A 14,748-nucleotide genomic window follows, 5' to 3' on the forward strand; every position below is an offset into this window, starting at 1 on the left:
ATTAAAAGGAAGAAAAGTACTTGAATCAGACTGTCTTGATTGTAATATGAGGTGTTCGTTTTAAGTTTGGTATTTTTTATTTTGCCCTTACTACCTAGCACACCTTTTTTATAATTTCTTTTGTGGAAATATCAAAACTGCCATTTAACAGTTACCATTCATAAATAACTTAGTTTGCATAACAAATTGAGGCCAAACAATATGCAAAGTTATTTATGCAATGGTGAAAAGTTTTGGTCACTACAAAAGTACACTCAGTGATAGGAACGTGTATTAAAATACACTACCAAGTTAGAGCACAAGTTGCCATTTTTGTGCCCACTTCTAGACGGTGTAAATTGTATGCAGTCAAGGATTGTGGACTTCCGTCCTACACCGCTGTTTTCTCTCTTTTAGCCTGCCTGCTCCGTACTCCGCACCCACCATTCAGATGGTCGTGGTGCTTTCACTCCAACCACGCAGAATGGCTGGGAGGGGGAAAAAAAAAAGTGCCCCTTATTGCCACATAGAGCTTGACAGCAAGCTAGACTACTTCACATGGGTATTGAGTGAGGAGTACAAGGAGAGTGGCATACATCACTGGCTGCCTCAAAAATTACTCTTAATTACCGTCAGATCCACAACAAATAGATGTTGCACATTTCATGTTTAACAAAGCTTTTAACCACCAGGCCACCTGCCTTTCCAGAGACTGTTGGAGGTGCTCATACCTTTCTCTCATGTACTCTACTGCTGCAATGGCAAAATGTGGATTTTTCACAACTTATCAAAACACCACAGGCAACAGAGCATCAGAGTACACGCTATGATTTGATAAAAGTGAATGGCCCAGGAAAAGATGCTCCCCAGATGCATCAGCTTATTCTCTACCACCACAAAAAGAGATCCGGAATGAAAAAAAACAACACGTGTTTGTGGATGCAACACCCGCAGCAGATGGCAATAAAAGAAGACTCAAATTAGTGGCATTCTGTATCGCCAAACCTAAACTTCATCTCAGATCAACACTATCCATAATAGTGTTTAAGTAGTAAAAGAAATTTACTCAAATGTGAAATAAACTATTACACATTCTTAGTTCTGATTCACAGTCTCAAACTGGCAGTGACAGTAACATTTTAATAAACATTAGAATGAAGACACCAATATGACCAAATGACACACTTAAAGTGAGAAAACGAACAGGAGAAACCTTGGCATATCCATCCAAAACAGAACCAAAGTAAAAAAAAAAAAGGCAGAGAAACTGCTTTTGCGATCAAAACAGTAAATACTTTATTGTAATTTATTAGACAGAATGAGAATGTAAATGAGAAATTGGGAAAGCCAATATTTTCTTTAACAGGCATTTGAAGCGTTTGCTGTGAATGTTCAAGTGATCAGACTGTTTGCTTGCAGCCAACCTACAGATCTAATCGCAGCTGCGTGGCACCCAGTGTATTCTGCAAGGGGCAGAGATGAGGCAAGGCTCTCCCGAATCCCAGTGACATGTCTCAATTAAACAACTAGGAATGTTATCAATCAGAGGTGCACATATGCACACTCCCGCGCGCACACACACAGTGAAATTCATCCCCCGAGTCGGTTTACTATCAAGGTAATTACGTAAATAGCTTTTGAACTGTCAGCATCTGTCTTTCAAAGAAAAATCAAAGAAAACAATGTGCGAGTTATAAAGCCTAGAAGACACAATAATATTGTATTATGTTCATATCATTAACTATAGTTACAAAAGAAAAAAATCCTCCTGTATCTACAAAGCTTTGTAGAAGAAGAAAAAAACATTAAATGGAAATAAGAATATTTTGAAGTACTCTGTATTTAAATAATGGTGAGATGGATAATAATAATTAGAGCATGCAGTATAGAGCATTTTCTAATTTCAAAGCATTAGCTAATTGATTTTCTTAAAGACTGAAAGCGGGTAAAAAGGCACTGTTATGTATTACTTTTACATATGAGAAAACTGAGGCATGAAGTTTTAGAAATTTCTCTGAAGCCTTTCTTAACTTCACACACTGTAGGCTGTTTTATTGCCGGCCTTGCTGAAGTCATCAGACGAACAATTTCAGTAAAGGCCACAAATTTCACCGCAGACTTTAGCAGGGAGAGGCGGTGTATAAATACTTTCAGCTTTGCTTGACCCAGTTTGATATCAGCCAGGGTCCTGTCTAGAGGAGCGCTGGGAATGAGGAAATTACTGACGCTCTCACACTAACCAAGTGACAGAACTGTGCTACAGCACAGCTTCTGGTTAACTTAGCTCTGATGGGGACATAACTACAACACATAAACCATCTAAAATCTGAGCCATGTCCAAGCATTTGCTGCAGTGATGTATTTTTAGTGAGATTTTTTAGGCTAGGAGATGTAACAGTTTCAATATAAAATCAAAAGAAGAGCTGAGGAGGCTTCTCAAACCGAATAGCCTATTGACTAAGCTGTCCTCAGAAGAGTTAAACTCCTACTAGCAATAACGTTATTATATCCAAAGAATGAATAAAAATATCAGGGCAGCAGTCCATAAACCAAGTATCTTTTCTTGAGGGTTCTATTCCAGTATCTTGTCTTGAGCTTGTCATTCTCATCCCACTGCCAACTCTTTTTCTTCCCCCATCCCAATTTTACCTTTGCTCTGTCTCATTAGAAATCTAAAGCCAGTATTACTCTGCTCAGTAAGGAGATCAGGAAAGTAAAATAGAGAGGCTGCCTAGTTTTCTTCTGATGACAAGCAACTAATCTTTGTCACGCTTCCCCTAAAAAAAATCTATTTAAAACCTAATGATAATTTTAAAGAGGACTCTTCTCCCCTTGCTGCACAGGCAGATGCACCGCTGACGTCACCCGCGGTTGTATATGTGAGGCAATGCGGAGCTGCCATTACGTGCTTTCAGCAAACGTGCTCTGACAAACAGACCTCAGCGGCAGAGGTAAGTTCAGAATTTAAGCTCTTCTTTTCCCTCTCTCACAACAGAACTGTCAAATGTTTGTGACTGAGCAGTGAGTATGTACTCATAAGTTCTGTGTTGATGCGGTGTTCCTGTATGAATTTGTGGTTGGATGTGGGTATGTGCTTGTGCACATGTGCAAACTCCCTTGATGCTTTCCTAATCGATACTTCAGGGAGTGTTTTATTACAGACTGGCACACAGCTTTTCAAGCCAGTAAATCTTGGAGCTGCTAGGACATAAACATTCAAAAACTGGCATTTTTCATTCAGCATTTAAGCCAACTTTACTACACAATGACCGCCATCACTTACAGCTACCTACCTTCCTAAATTAAATGACTTCATCTGATTGATATGGGAACTCAGCATAATAAAATAAAACTTTCCGACTGCTTTTTACTTAGCAGGCCACTGCCACAAGAACAAACAAACAAAGAAAAAGCCTGGAATTCAAACCTATTTGCCTGCACCCACAGATTTATGTAACGAATCTTTTTTGCTTGCAAATAAAGGTCCTTTTTAGAACAGCAAGCTCAAAGGAAGTTATATATTTCACCATGTGGACAGTCTTAATATTTTAGGTTTCAGTGGAAGACTTTGCAGAACCAATAAAAACAAATGATGAACAATTACCATCTTTTGCCATTACTACCCTCACGAATTAAAATCCTGTGGGGACAAAAACTTAGCAGTCTGCTCTGTAACAGCCCGACATGTTACTGTTTCGCAACACTGGAAAGAAGTTGTCAGTGAGCATTCTTCATTTGCCATCATAAAAAGTTTTGGTACAGTAGACTGCAAACAAAGCTTGGTATTCAACCAGGTTAGTAACTTATTGTCAAGGTTACAAAAGGAATAGACAACATTTGTATTTTGACTATTTCTCAGAGGTTATTCTTTGTTTGACTGTCTAGACAACAAGCTAGAACTAGCCTAGAGAAACAGCATTTGCTAGTGGAACTTTATGCAGCAGCAGTACAAACAGTAAGAAATATCTATGTATTTGCTTTATTTTGACAAACTGGTAATTGTAGCTCAGCAACATTCAACTTTACCAGTACATCTTTGAGGTAATTTTAGTACAAAGAAGAACTGGTTTAAGTCCTTTTTGTCATCCAGCACTCTGGATGATGTCTAAACACAGTGGTTTGACCACCACATGTTCAAATAAAATAAAGCCACTGGCATTTGCTACTCTAATTAGTTCAATTTTATTCTACTTTCTCCATTAGTAATACTTTTTAAAATAAAAGTTGAATTTGCTTCAAACAGAATCTGATTTTTTTCTCATCACACTAAGTATCTTTACGAAAAAAAAAATAATCCCAAATAGTCTGAATTTGCTGCTTTGCCACAAATTCTCAGATTTTGCATTTCAGATGCTTTAGGGAAGTTTCCTCCAACCCTCCCTTCACAGACACTGCCCCCAACTAACCTCCCATTCTAGGGTCAAATAGGAGCAACTCTATCCAGTCACAATCTCCATTTCAGACTTTCATTTGGCCTGAAAGATGTTCTGCGTTGGTGTGGCTCAGTTGGCACTGTCTACTGCCCTGCAGTCTGAGAGTATTGCATTGCACTGTGATCAACCTCCACTATTTCGGCAGCTGCCAAATGTCCTCTCAAAATGTAGGTTCCCCTGTGTGCCGCTGGGCAAGTTCCCCCGCTAGCACTCTTGCGATATTAGCAAAGGACTAAAGCTCACTGTCAGCAAATTGCCAACCATTAAACACCCCCAAAAAATAAGCACAAAAAAGACAGTAAGTAGGTTGCAATAAGTGTTGAATTTATCGCAGTTAAAAGCCAACAACCACATGTATCTTACCTCCTTCACTTAAGACTCTCTCACCCTCCTCTCCCCACTCCAAATACAACACTATCCGCACAAGACAAAACGTCCACATCTGACACAAGTTTGGAAACATTTTTTGACCACTAATTTGCAAATGCAAAATTCACACAGCTCCTACAGAAGTGTGCAGCTTTCACACATCTCTTGGGGATCTGCGTTTCATTAGTCACAGGTTTAAACCCAGTGTATTCCCCATGAATAATCTCTCCCCTTCCCCCCCCCCCCCTTCTTCCTGTCCACATCTAAATGCAGAATCCCTAGCTTTCTTGCCTTCAGTTTACAGATTATGAGATCCAACGTGTCACTCACTGGATTACTGCACATAACCTGAGCACTACCCAAAGCTTACTTGTCTTCAACTTGTCCAGCGTTACTTAAATGGAATTATCCTTCACAATCCATATACCGAATCTGCATAGCCCACTTATCTCAAGATTCTGTGTGTCACCTACCAGATTATCCGTTTTAATCCATACATTGAACCTACATAACATATGTCTTTAATTCACAGGCTCTGACGAGCTATAGTATCACTGAATGGATTATTTCTCTTTATCCATTATTGGCAGCCCTAAGACCGTTCACTATGTACTCTCTCATGCCCCATCTTCCCAACACAGAAGCAAGATTAGAGCCTGGGCAAACATGGCTCTATCATACATCAGACACAGTTGGATGTAATACCTGCACCGATACTTCATGTAACTTGGAGCACTGGTTCTCACACAAAACAAACGTCTTATGTTATCATGCATTAAAGATTAGGATTGGTAGGCTAATCTCGCTTTCAATTACACTCATAAATCTGGAGTTACTCTGGTAAAGTCTTTGGAGTCACCTAAATTTAAGTGGATACAAAGAGGAGCTGAATTTCCCCTAATGGTAATCTCTTTGACAGTGGATGCAGAAAACCGTTTGCCAGGCTTGTTTAGGAACTAACCTGTACAACAGAGAGGGATTTTTAAACAACAGAAAATCAGGTTCAGGCTTGTCCAGCCTTTCTTGAGACATTCAGGCACAATCACTGTTAACAATGCCTTCACTTCAACAGAAAATCAACTCAGAAAGATTAGAAACAAAAGTCAGTTTAGCCTTTTGTTCCACACGCCTATTCAAATTAGCTAAGTGGGGAACACACAAAATACGTATTTATACTTCTTGACAACTCCCGATAAGTGAGAGATGAACAAGATTAGAAGAAAGGCTTTGTGAACACCGGGGAAGTTTTAAAGAGATTTTTCATGGCGGACGAACCTGCCTCGCTCCCAGCCGCATAGGCACGACCGCTTGCCTCACGATGCACCTGGCCGCCCGGGGCCAGCAGCCTCCCCTGAAGTCTGCTCAGAAGAGGCCCAACGCCAGCACAATGCAAGTCTCACGCCTGTTTTCTAAGTATGGGGATGGCCACTGATACTGAAGAGCCTGGAAGTATACTTCTCACACCTTAGGCTATCAATGCTCCATCCTGCACGCTGCACCTGCCGCATTCGGCAGCATCATGTTGGAGGAAAGCAGCCACTGCCACCCGGCAGTTCACAAGCATCCGAAGGCTCTGCTGAGAGGAGCCGTAATTCTCTTCCTACAGATGATCAGTCTGAGAGCTGAAGTTCTCTCTGCCTCGCTGACTCCAATGAACTGCGTTATCCATTAATAACCCAGAGGCCTTTGGAGCCCCATTCTTGAATATGATGGATATAAGTAAGTTTGAACAGACTTTAACCAGTTCAATATATAGTTTTACAGTTTCATTTAAAAATATTTCCATTTAATTGCAAGTTTTGTCCGTTTTACAATAGACTGACTTGTTCTAAACAGAGTAAAAATTGTATGGATTTAAAAAAAATAATTCTTAAGAAATACCCATTGCCAAACTCGCATTACTTGTTTAAACCTATTCCACCTCTCTAAACAAACAGAGGCATTGGAATTAAATTTTTTACAGATACGACAGTTTCTAGACTTTGCCCCATATTCATTATAAGGGTATTCCCTTGCCATATCTTTCAGTCAAGCCCTGAAATGTCTTATTACATTTCCCTTTCCTTTAATAGCTGGACATACACAGATCCTTCTGACTGAGACCTTAAAGTTTATAAGCAAACCTTTGCAGATTCTCTGTGATGGATTTCCCATTTTACAGGCATGCAAATGAAGAAGAGGGGACTTAAAGCAGCTACTGAAAGTAACAAAGCAAGTAAGAGAAAGAACTGAATACAAAACTAGAGAGTCTGGTGACTTATTCCCGCCATTCACAAACTCCTCTATCTTTAATAAAATATTATTGCTTTCTAACTTAAAAGAAATAACACTAATAGAAAATAAAGTCTTCCACTTCATCTCCCTTTCTTTTAATCTCTGCCAGAGAATAAAATTCAATGGTAATAACACAGACTTGGGCATTAACAATATGTAGCCTAGTGCTGAGACTTTAGCACATGACATACTAAAATTCCCCCAGATCTAATGAAAAACACAATGAAATTTTGAACAGTTATATGGAAAAAACGATTCAGTGCATGAGACAGTTGGGCAGTACAGCTTCTAGTGCTGTCCACATTCCAGGGTGTATTAATAAGACACTACTTGTACAGTGTTTCCAAATATCGCTAATACAGAAATGAAAGAAAAAAAATGCAGCTGCCAAGCCAAATATAGAGAGAAGTTAATTAAGAAATCACAACTGGAAAACTTAATAACTGCACATTCATGTAGAAGGACAAAAACATTTTCTAGTGTAATATATGGGTGTTTGTACACGCATACGTGACTATAAAACAGCTCCACTTGCACACCTTTCATGTTGTCTTACTAAATACAGCTGCAATACAGCTGACCCATTGTTTGTTGGCCGTTCATGACTGGCGGTGCCATGAAAACCGCATTCCTGGGCACTAAATAATCAGCCTGCGTGACCCCCAAGAACCTGTAAGTCAAATTCATTTACCCCCAGAGGGCAATGCTCTATTGTATCCTCCCTCCTTTCCAGCCACCTAGGAACAATGGACAATAATTGCAACTGTCACGGCAGTCAGTAGGAAAAATAAACCAGCGCCTGTTTTCACAGCTTACTGCCAAACCTGATCCAAACACCTAATAACCATGCCCCCCAACCATAGCACCACAGTTGCACTAAAAAGCCTCAGATGTGAGGCTTTTGAACAGAGCTGCAGAACAATAACTCAACTTGTGTTCAAAATATGAAGCTAAAAAACAAAAATTAAAGCAGAGCAAACTCTTCTTTGAGGCTGTGTTGTTGCTCCCCATCCTCTCCCCAGGCAAGACTGAAAGGACTGTTGAATTTCTTTCCTGCTAGCATAGAGCTACTGCTGCCGCTTTCAAGTTTAACTTGTGAAAGGGAAAGAGAGGAAGGGAGAAAAAAGATTGCCCTCCAAGAGAACAAGATCACAGGGACTGGTAGCAGACTGCCTTCGCAGTCCGCAGCACTTCTCAGTGCAGCTTCAGCGAGTCCGGAAGGAGAGAAGCGCTGGGAAAACTCCTGCAAGCTCCAGCACACCAGGAGTTAAAGCAGCTCCAAAAATCCTGCAAGAATTGCCGAAACACACCCAAAAGTGGCTATGAAAGCCGCCAGCGCGTCCTTTAGGCCCAAAACTTCTTAAAGATTCATCAGTCCATGGCAGATGATGCTGTTACTTCAGAACAATGTACTTTCAAAGAACGGAAATCACAGGTAAGCCCAGTGGCTACCCTGTTCTGTATGACCTGTTGCTCTGCGTGCGCGGAGAAAATGCGCTCAGCTCAGTGGGAATGAAGAACACAGAGTTTGGCCCTTGGTTATAACAATAATATCACAGTCCGTTTGGGGCTGAAGCACGATATTCTGTTCTAAAGTTATCCTACATATGTAATGATTTTTATTTTATTTTTATTTTTTTTTAATTATAGACTCTTAGAAAGAAACTAGGGGAAGCAAGGGGCATACTTTCCTACTTCTGTAAGTCAGAGGACTAGAGCAAATTAATGCTGGTGGCATATTTGTGACAAGCTGGAAGGCACATGTAACTAGAATAACACCATCTTTGCACACTGACCCATGTATTAACCTCTCAGAGCATGTCATGTTGCAGTCTTTCCTGAATACTGCCCACCTCTTGCACAGAAGGTCCTTCAACCTGCCAGGCACAAGGTCTGGGAGCCTGTCTGAATGAGGATCTCTGTACTGGGGACACCATTAGTAAGCAAAAAAAAACAAAAATAATGGAGAGGGATAAAATCTCATTTAAAAGCATAAAAGAAGGGTTTAATTTTAATTTCATTCTACTTTCACATTTCCAAAATAACATTGGCTTTGATTTTGCTACTCCAGATGTACACTGATAGAAATGAAAGAAGGATCAGACTCCCTGCTTCTTTTCAGAATAATAACGGCTGCTCCGAAAACTAAGTTTTTTGCCACACATGTATTTTGAGCTGGTTCCTCATCACAAGTATTCAGGAATAATGATTAAAAAATATTAAATTACATGAAAACAAACAACTACGAACAACTACAGGTTCCCTAAAATGACCTCATATATATAAAATGGGGAAATATCTTGGCAAAGCAGAAGCTACTGCTGCTGGAGAGTGGTCAAATTTTGTCATTTTCCTTCTGGAGTACGGCCTTAAAAGAACATGCTTTAATGCACAGATGTTGTACGCTGTCTTTTAAAATCTGCACTGGCTAATTTTGGTACCTAGAGATATCATTACACAAACTTTGCTCTTTTTTTTTTTTCCTCTACACATGCAAAAGTCAAAAAAATCTCCATCATCAACATCTGTACAAACATTAACAGGGACTTCTGATCACCCTCAGATTTCAGAAGCTGAGTTCTGCTATACTCTGACACCACAGCCTGTGTTTGATACATGAGTTGACTTTTTTTCAGTCCAGGAACAAGATGCGTCCTCATATAATGCAGAATGATATGTGCAACAACAGCTTTATATAAATTAATTCACTTAGGGCAATATAACGTTTTATTTATTTACATTAACTACAGATGGAGAGCATACACTCCATTTAAGCCTCGAATTACCATGTTTCAAGGGGAGGGGAAGGAAGAGGAACAAACAAACAAAGTTCCATAAAGCCCATGATATAAATATATTAATTCTCAGTTGTAGCACAGAAAGAGTGTTACCTTTTATTTCTCCAAAGTTCCCTGATCCCATGGCAAGAAGCTTGTCTTTCCAGTCCTTTGATAGTAGCTTTTCAATACTGGGAGTTTCTGAGTGAAGGGGGGGAAAAAAAATGTAAGCAAATCAACATGACTGTCTCCACAATAGAACTCATTAAAAGTCTATCTGCTAAAAATAAGGCCAACCCTATTCTGGGCCCCAGTTCGTAATGACTTCATCAACAAACTGATAAGAGGGGAGGAAAAAAAAAAAAAAAAAAGAATGTGTTTTGTCACCTGCTGTTTCAAAACCATTAGCTTTTTCCTCTTGTGGAACAAAGCCATGGTAATTCCGTATGACAATGGGCACATATAAACCTGCAGTTCATTGTTTTTCAATTTGGTGAACAAGTTGCTGCTTATAATGGATGCCTGTCAATTTCTGGGTGTTAGTCTGCAGTCAAAAAATAATTATGTTGATAGAATGCAGAGTAAAAAGAGAGAGAGGGAGAGAGACAGAGAGGGAGAGAGAAGCAAAGAATTAGCTCCTAAATCTGCTACGTATAATTATATCCCTCTGAGTGTTTACAATTACATCCACTTTATAATGTGTGTTTAAACATCGCGTGGTGGTAAGCATACTGTGGAAAGATTTTCCAGTAACACGCACATTATAAATAATAATAAAAAGTTGGGTATGAAAAAAGCTTTAAACGACTGCAAAATCCAGAGGGAGAAAAGGCACTGCTTAGAATGGAAACCCATTATTTGCTCATTTCAGATTCTATCACTTCCTTTAAAATAAAATAAAATAAAATATATTCGTTCGGTATTTTCAGCAGAAATGCAGCGAGGGTGTGCATGGGTCTGATATTTATGTCTATAACTCTTGTATTCTGACCTTTTTTTGTGTAGAATTTTAATGCATAAGTAAATATAAATGCTAATAAAATTCAGAGAACATTAAACTCAATTCCAAACAATGTAATTGTATATTCTTGTCAGCATTTAGATGGGTACACAATTACAATAGCTTTCAATCCCACGATTAGCACTGCATTCAGTTAGAAAATGGAGTGTACTAAAAGATAAGTGTCCCAGTATGCGCCATCTAAATAACAATACCCACACTTATTATCTGGATCTAAGACATATACTGCTATTCTCCACATTCGTGTTTATGTGTATTTGTATTTGTTCAGGCATTTGTTTACCCCCTACTAGGAGCATAAAGGGAGTACATGTTAACTTATCAAAGGGACCGTCTGGCCTAGAGACCATACAATTATTAGCAACTGGTTAATTTTCCCCACAGTAAAAACCATTACGAGGAGCCTTCATTATCTTGTTTGGCTAATCCCGCCGACTTTCTTGAAGCCCCAACTCCGAGCTCTTCCGAAGAGGCGCTGCGAGACCCCGGGGGGAGGCTTCCAGCTCCCCCCTGCGCTCCCCGCCCGCGGCCGCGGCCCTTCGCCTTTTTTTTTTTTTTCGCTTTATTTCCCGAATTTCTCCTCCACGAAGCCTCGGGGGGCGGCTAGGGGCCCTCCACGAAGCCTCGGTGGCAGGGGGCGGCGAGGAGCCCCGGCTCCCGCTCGGCAAGGCCGCCTCACGCACCGCGGGGGGCCACCCGCCGCCACCGCCCGCAGTCCTCCGCGCTCGGGCTCACTTGGGGCGAGCGCCCGTGCCTCTGGACGTAGCTCTGCGGGTCAAACGAGGCAGGAATGCGGCTACGGAACCCCCCTGCGGAGCCTGCGGGCACCACGTCGCACTTTTCAGCCTATTGTCAGAGCAGCCCCTGACAAAGCCGTTCCCCCAGCGGCTCGACAAAACGTGCGCGGCGCTCGGCGCGGCCTGGCCCGGCCGGGGCCGTCCCCGCAAACGGCGGCGAGGAGGCGAAGAGCGAGGGCCGGGGAGCGCCGAGGAGGTGGTCCGAGCTGATGCTCCGTGCTGCGGGAGCGTGAGGGCTGTGTGGAAATGTAACGGCCCCGGGCGTGGAACAGGGCGCGCTCACCTCATCGGCGTCTCCCCTGCTGAAGGGCTGCGTGTTAACTTCTAAATATGATACGGATTGCCTTTCCTTTCGCAAAAAAACGCGTAATCGTGTTTAATCGAACATACTAACTTAGATTCGAGCCCCTTTTGGTTTGAACCGCAATTTTCACTTCAGCACAATTTTGATACAGAACCAGCAAATAATTGTCCTGCTAATACTTAAAAAGAACTTTAATTCTGAAAGACAATAGCTTCCCCGCCTGTCTTGCTTCACAGAGCTGAAGAGCTGTATTAAATAACAGCTTGTTTAATTCTACTATACACCGTGTTAACATATTGTACTTGCATAAAATATGCTATTCACACACTCAACCTATCACATTTCAGTAACTGCTTGTGAAATACATTATGCACCATATCTTGGAAACAAACATTTACTATGTCATTTATGAACCCCATTAAAAAAAGAAGATTTGAAAGTATACATCTTAAATAAAAATAACTGCTTAAAAGGTTATGACTGTAGAGCTTTCACAAATTACACAGAAACAAACCTAGCTTTTGTTCAGCTTTTTTCAGGCTTCTTTGGGAAGATGATGCACACAAATTAAGAAAAGAAACACTGTACCTTGCTTGCGAAGCACTCCTCAGGATTCATTAGAAAGTCAATAAAACTTTTAAGGCCTGCATGTACACTGTGCAGTTTGAAATTGGAAAAGGTGGTCTGCACACAAGAACTGTTGCTATTCCTAGTCCCTTCTCTAGCACTCGTTTTCCTCTCGGATTTAACAGAACGATTTCACCACTTCTGAGTTACAGTGCTATGGATTTGGGACATGCATCAGGACAACTATGTATTATTACAATCTGTATTTGCATTCCAAACAGCTACAGACGGCATGCTCTGCCATTCTGCATATCACAACTATTTTCAACGCCTCCTAATTCCATCTTTGAGAGGAGCCCAGGATTAGCCCCACTTCTCCGTAGCCCCACTTGAGCTAAGGAGACCCTCCCTCCATTACCTATTTGCAGCATAGGTCCTATGGCACGCAGTAAAACAATTCCCAGTTTATCCACAGCACAGTATGAATACATCTACAAAAAGAGTTGTTCGTGGGTAGTTTGTGAGCAGTAATTCATTAATGTTTTAGAAATATTTTAGTTCCAGAAAGACTACGTAAAGTGGTAAGTGTTATTATAAAAGAGGATTACAGGTAGGGCACCAAAGAGAAAGACTGAGATGGAAAGAATAACAGGAGTCATTAAGGAAATGCTGGTGAAGAGGAGACTGACTGGATTAATGCTGATAAAAATGAATCCACAGAAATGATTTCTGCTGTCTCTATTCAGCACGTTTATCAGTCATTAGCTCTTTTCTGGAGATATTTATGGCTCATCTTGCTTCTCTTGTTTTGCCCTTGCCTGTGTGAATTGCACGTGCTTCCTTGCACTGGTGCATATGGCAGGACCCCCTGGAGAACAGCCCTCTGAGGAGAGAGAGCCGGGCATCACTGTGACCATGTATGGCCCTGCCGCTCCTGCCCATGCCAAGCGCTCTTGGGGTTGACTCCCTGCCCCATGAAACCTGAAGGCTGATGCCAGCAGCCGGTGATTCTCGCTCGGGCCTTTTCTGGGAAGCGGAGTAGTCCCCCATTAACTACTCACATTTGCACGTACACATGCACGTGTGCGTTTGTACATGTTGGGCATGCATATAGATGCTGAAATGCTCCGACAGTACTGAAAAGCAAACCATCTGAGTAAATTAGCATACAGTCCTTTTTTAATCTAACTTTTTGGATGCTAACAAGCATAGCACTGTCCTTCTCCTTCTGTATTTGACCTTTACACATGGTTTCATTCACTTATTTGCTTAAAAGGCAAAGTTTTCACAGGCTCTTCACAGGAAGGAGCAGTTTGTTTCCAGGAAATGGTCTGCGCTACAAAGCTGTAGTAAGAGTCACTGTTTTTAGCACTGTCTGGTAGACGTGTTTCATTTAGTCTACTTCCAGAAGTTGCATTATTTTTTCAGGCGTTGATACTCCCTTTTGGGAGTGACTTAATCAGTTCAGTCACATGTATCCAAACCTGCCTGCCAAACCAGGCCCACAGCACTACCTTCCCTTCAGGCCTAACCCCTCTGGTAGCCCTCTTTAATCCATCCTCCAGGGTCACAGTCTAGGAAATCTACTTACAAAAGCTAAGGATGGTCTTCACTGCCAAATCCTTCCCTATTGCCTCTTTCTGCTCTTGCTGAGTATTTACTAAAAGGAAAACTCCAGTCTTTCAGGCTCATACAGCTGCCGGCTTCTAGAGAAAGGCAAGTCATTTCATCATGCTGTAACAGGGTACAAGATGGGGGCTGTTCACATGAGGCACTTCCAGAAGAACCATATTTGAGGAGGAGAGAAGGCAGCAAAGCTCTGGTATTATAAAGAAGGGACAACTACTACTGAAGGAAAGGAGGCTGACATAAGTCAACCACAAGTTAGAGGAACATTCAGAGTACTGGAGCCTCCTGCTTGAATGGTGTCTGAGCTCGGCTGCTCTCCCAAAGAGGTGACCCAAGTGCTCCCTCCTCCATAACTACTGTGAACAGTTCTTGTCCTGCGATGAAAGAGAAAGACTCCTTAGAACAAAGTAAAAGAAAGATGTTTGGCCTCAACGCAGATGATGACATGATCTGTAGCAGGGTGGAGAGAAGCCAGGAGTTGCTCAATACCCAGCCAGACCACCAGACATTTCCTGCCAACACATGTCATTCCTGGAGGAAGGAGTATTTGGTCGGCATAAATGATCATGAATAAACTTTAGCATTGGCTGATATACCC

At 41.4% G+C, this 14,748-nt stretch overlaps 1 protein-coding gene across 13 annotated transcripts in view; it reads right to left on the minus strand.

The window, feature by feature from the left end:
- SOX5 (SRY-box transcription factor 5) overlaps positions 1–14,748 on the minus strand; it is a 641,693-nt gene that overhangs the window by 153,332 nt on the left and 473,613 nt on the right. For 10 of the 13 annotated variants that reach the window (XM_050715320.1, XM_050715327.1, XM_050715319.1 and 7 more), the window contains one exon: positions 9,947–10,033. The exons of the other annotated variants lie outside the window; for them this stretch is intronic. In XM_050715320.1, coding sequence (XP_050571277.1) covers positions 9,947–10,033 — 87 coding nt within the window. The remainder of the gene's footprint in view (positions 1–9,946; positions 10,034–14,748) is intronic. 13 annotated transcript variants of the gene reach the window in all.

The sequence above is a fragment of the Cygnus atratus genome, chromosome 1 (genome assembly GCF_013377495.2).
Source record: "Cygnus atratus isolate AKBS03 ecotype Queensland, Australia chromosome 1, CAtr_DNAZoo_HiC_assembly, whole genome shotgun sequence".
Classification (NCBI taxonomy): Eukaryota; Metazoa; Chordata; class Aves; order Anseriformes; family Anatidae; genus Cygnus; species Cygnus atratus.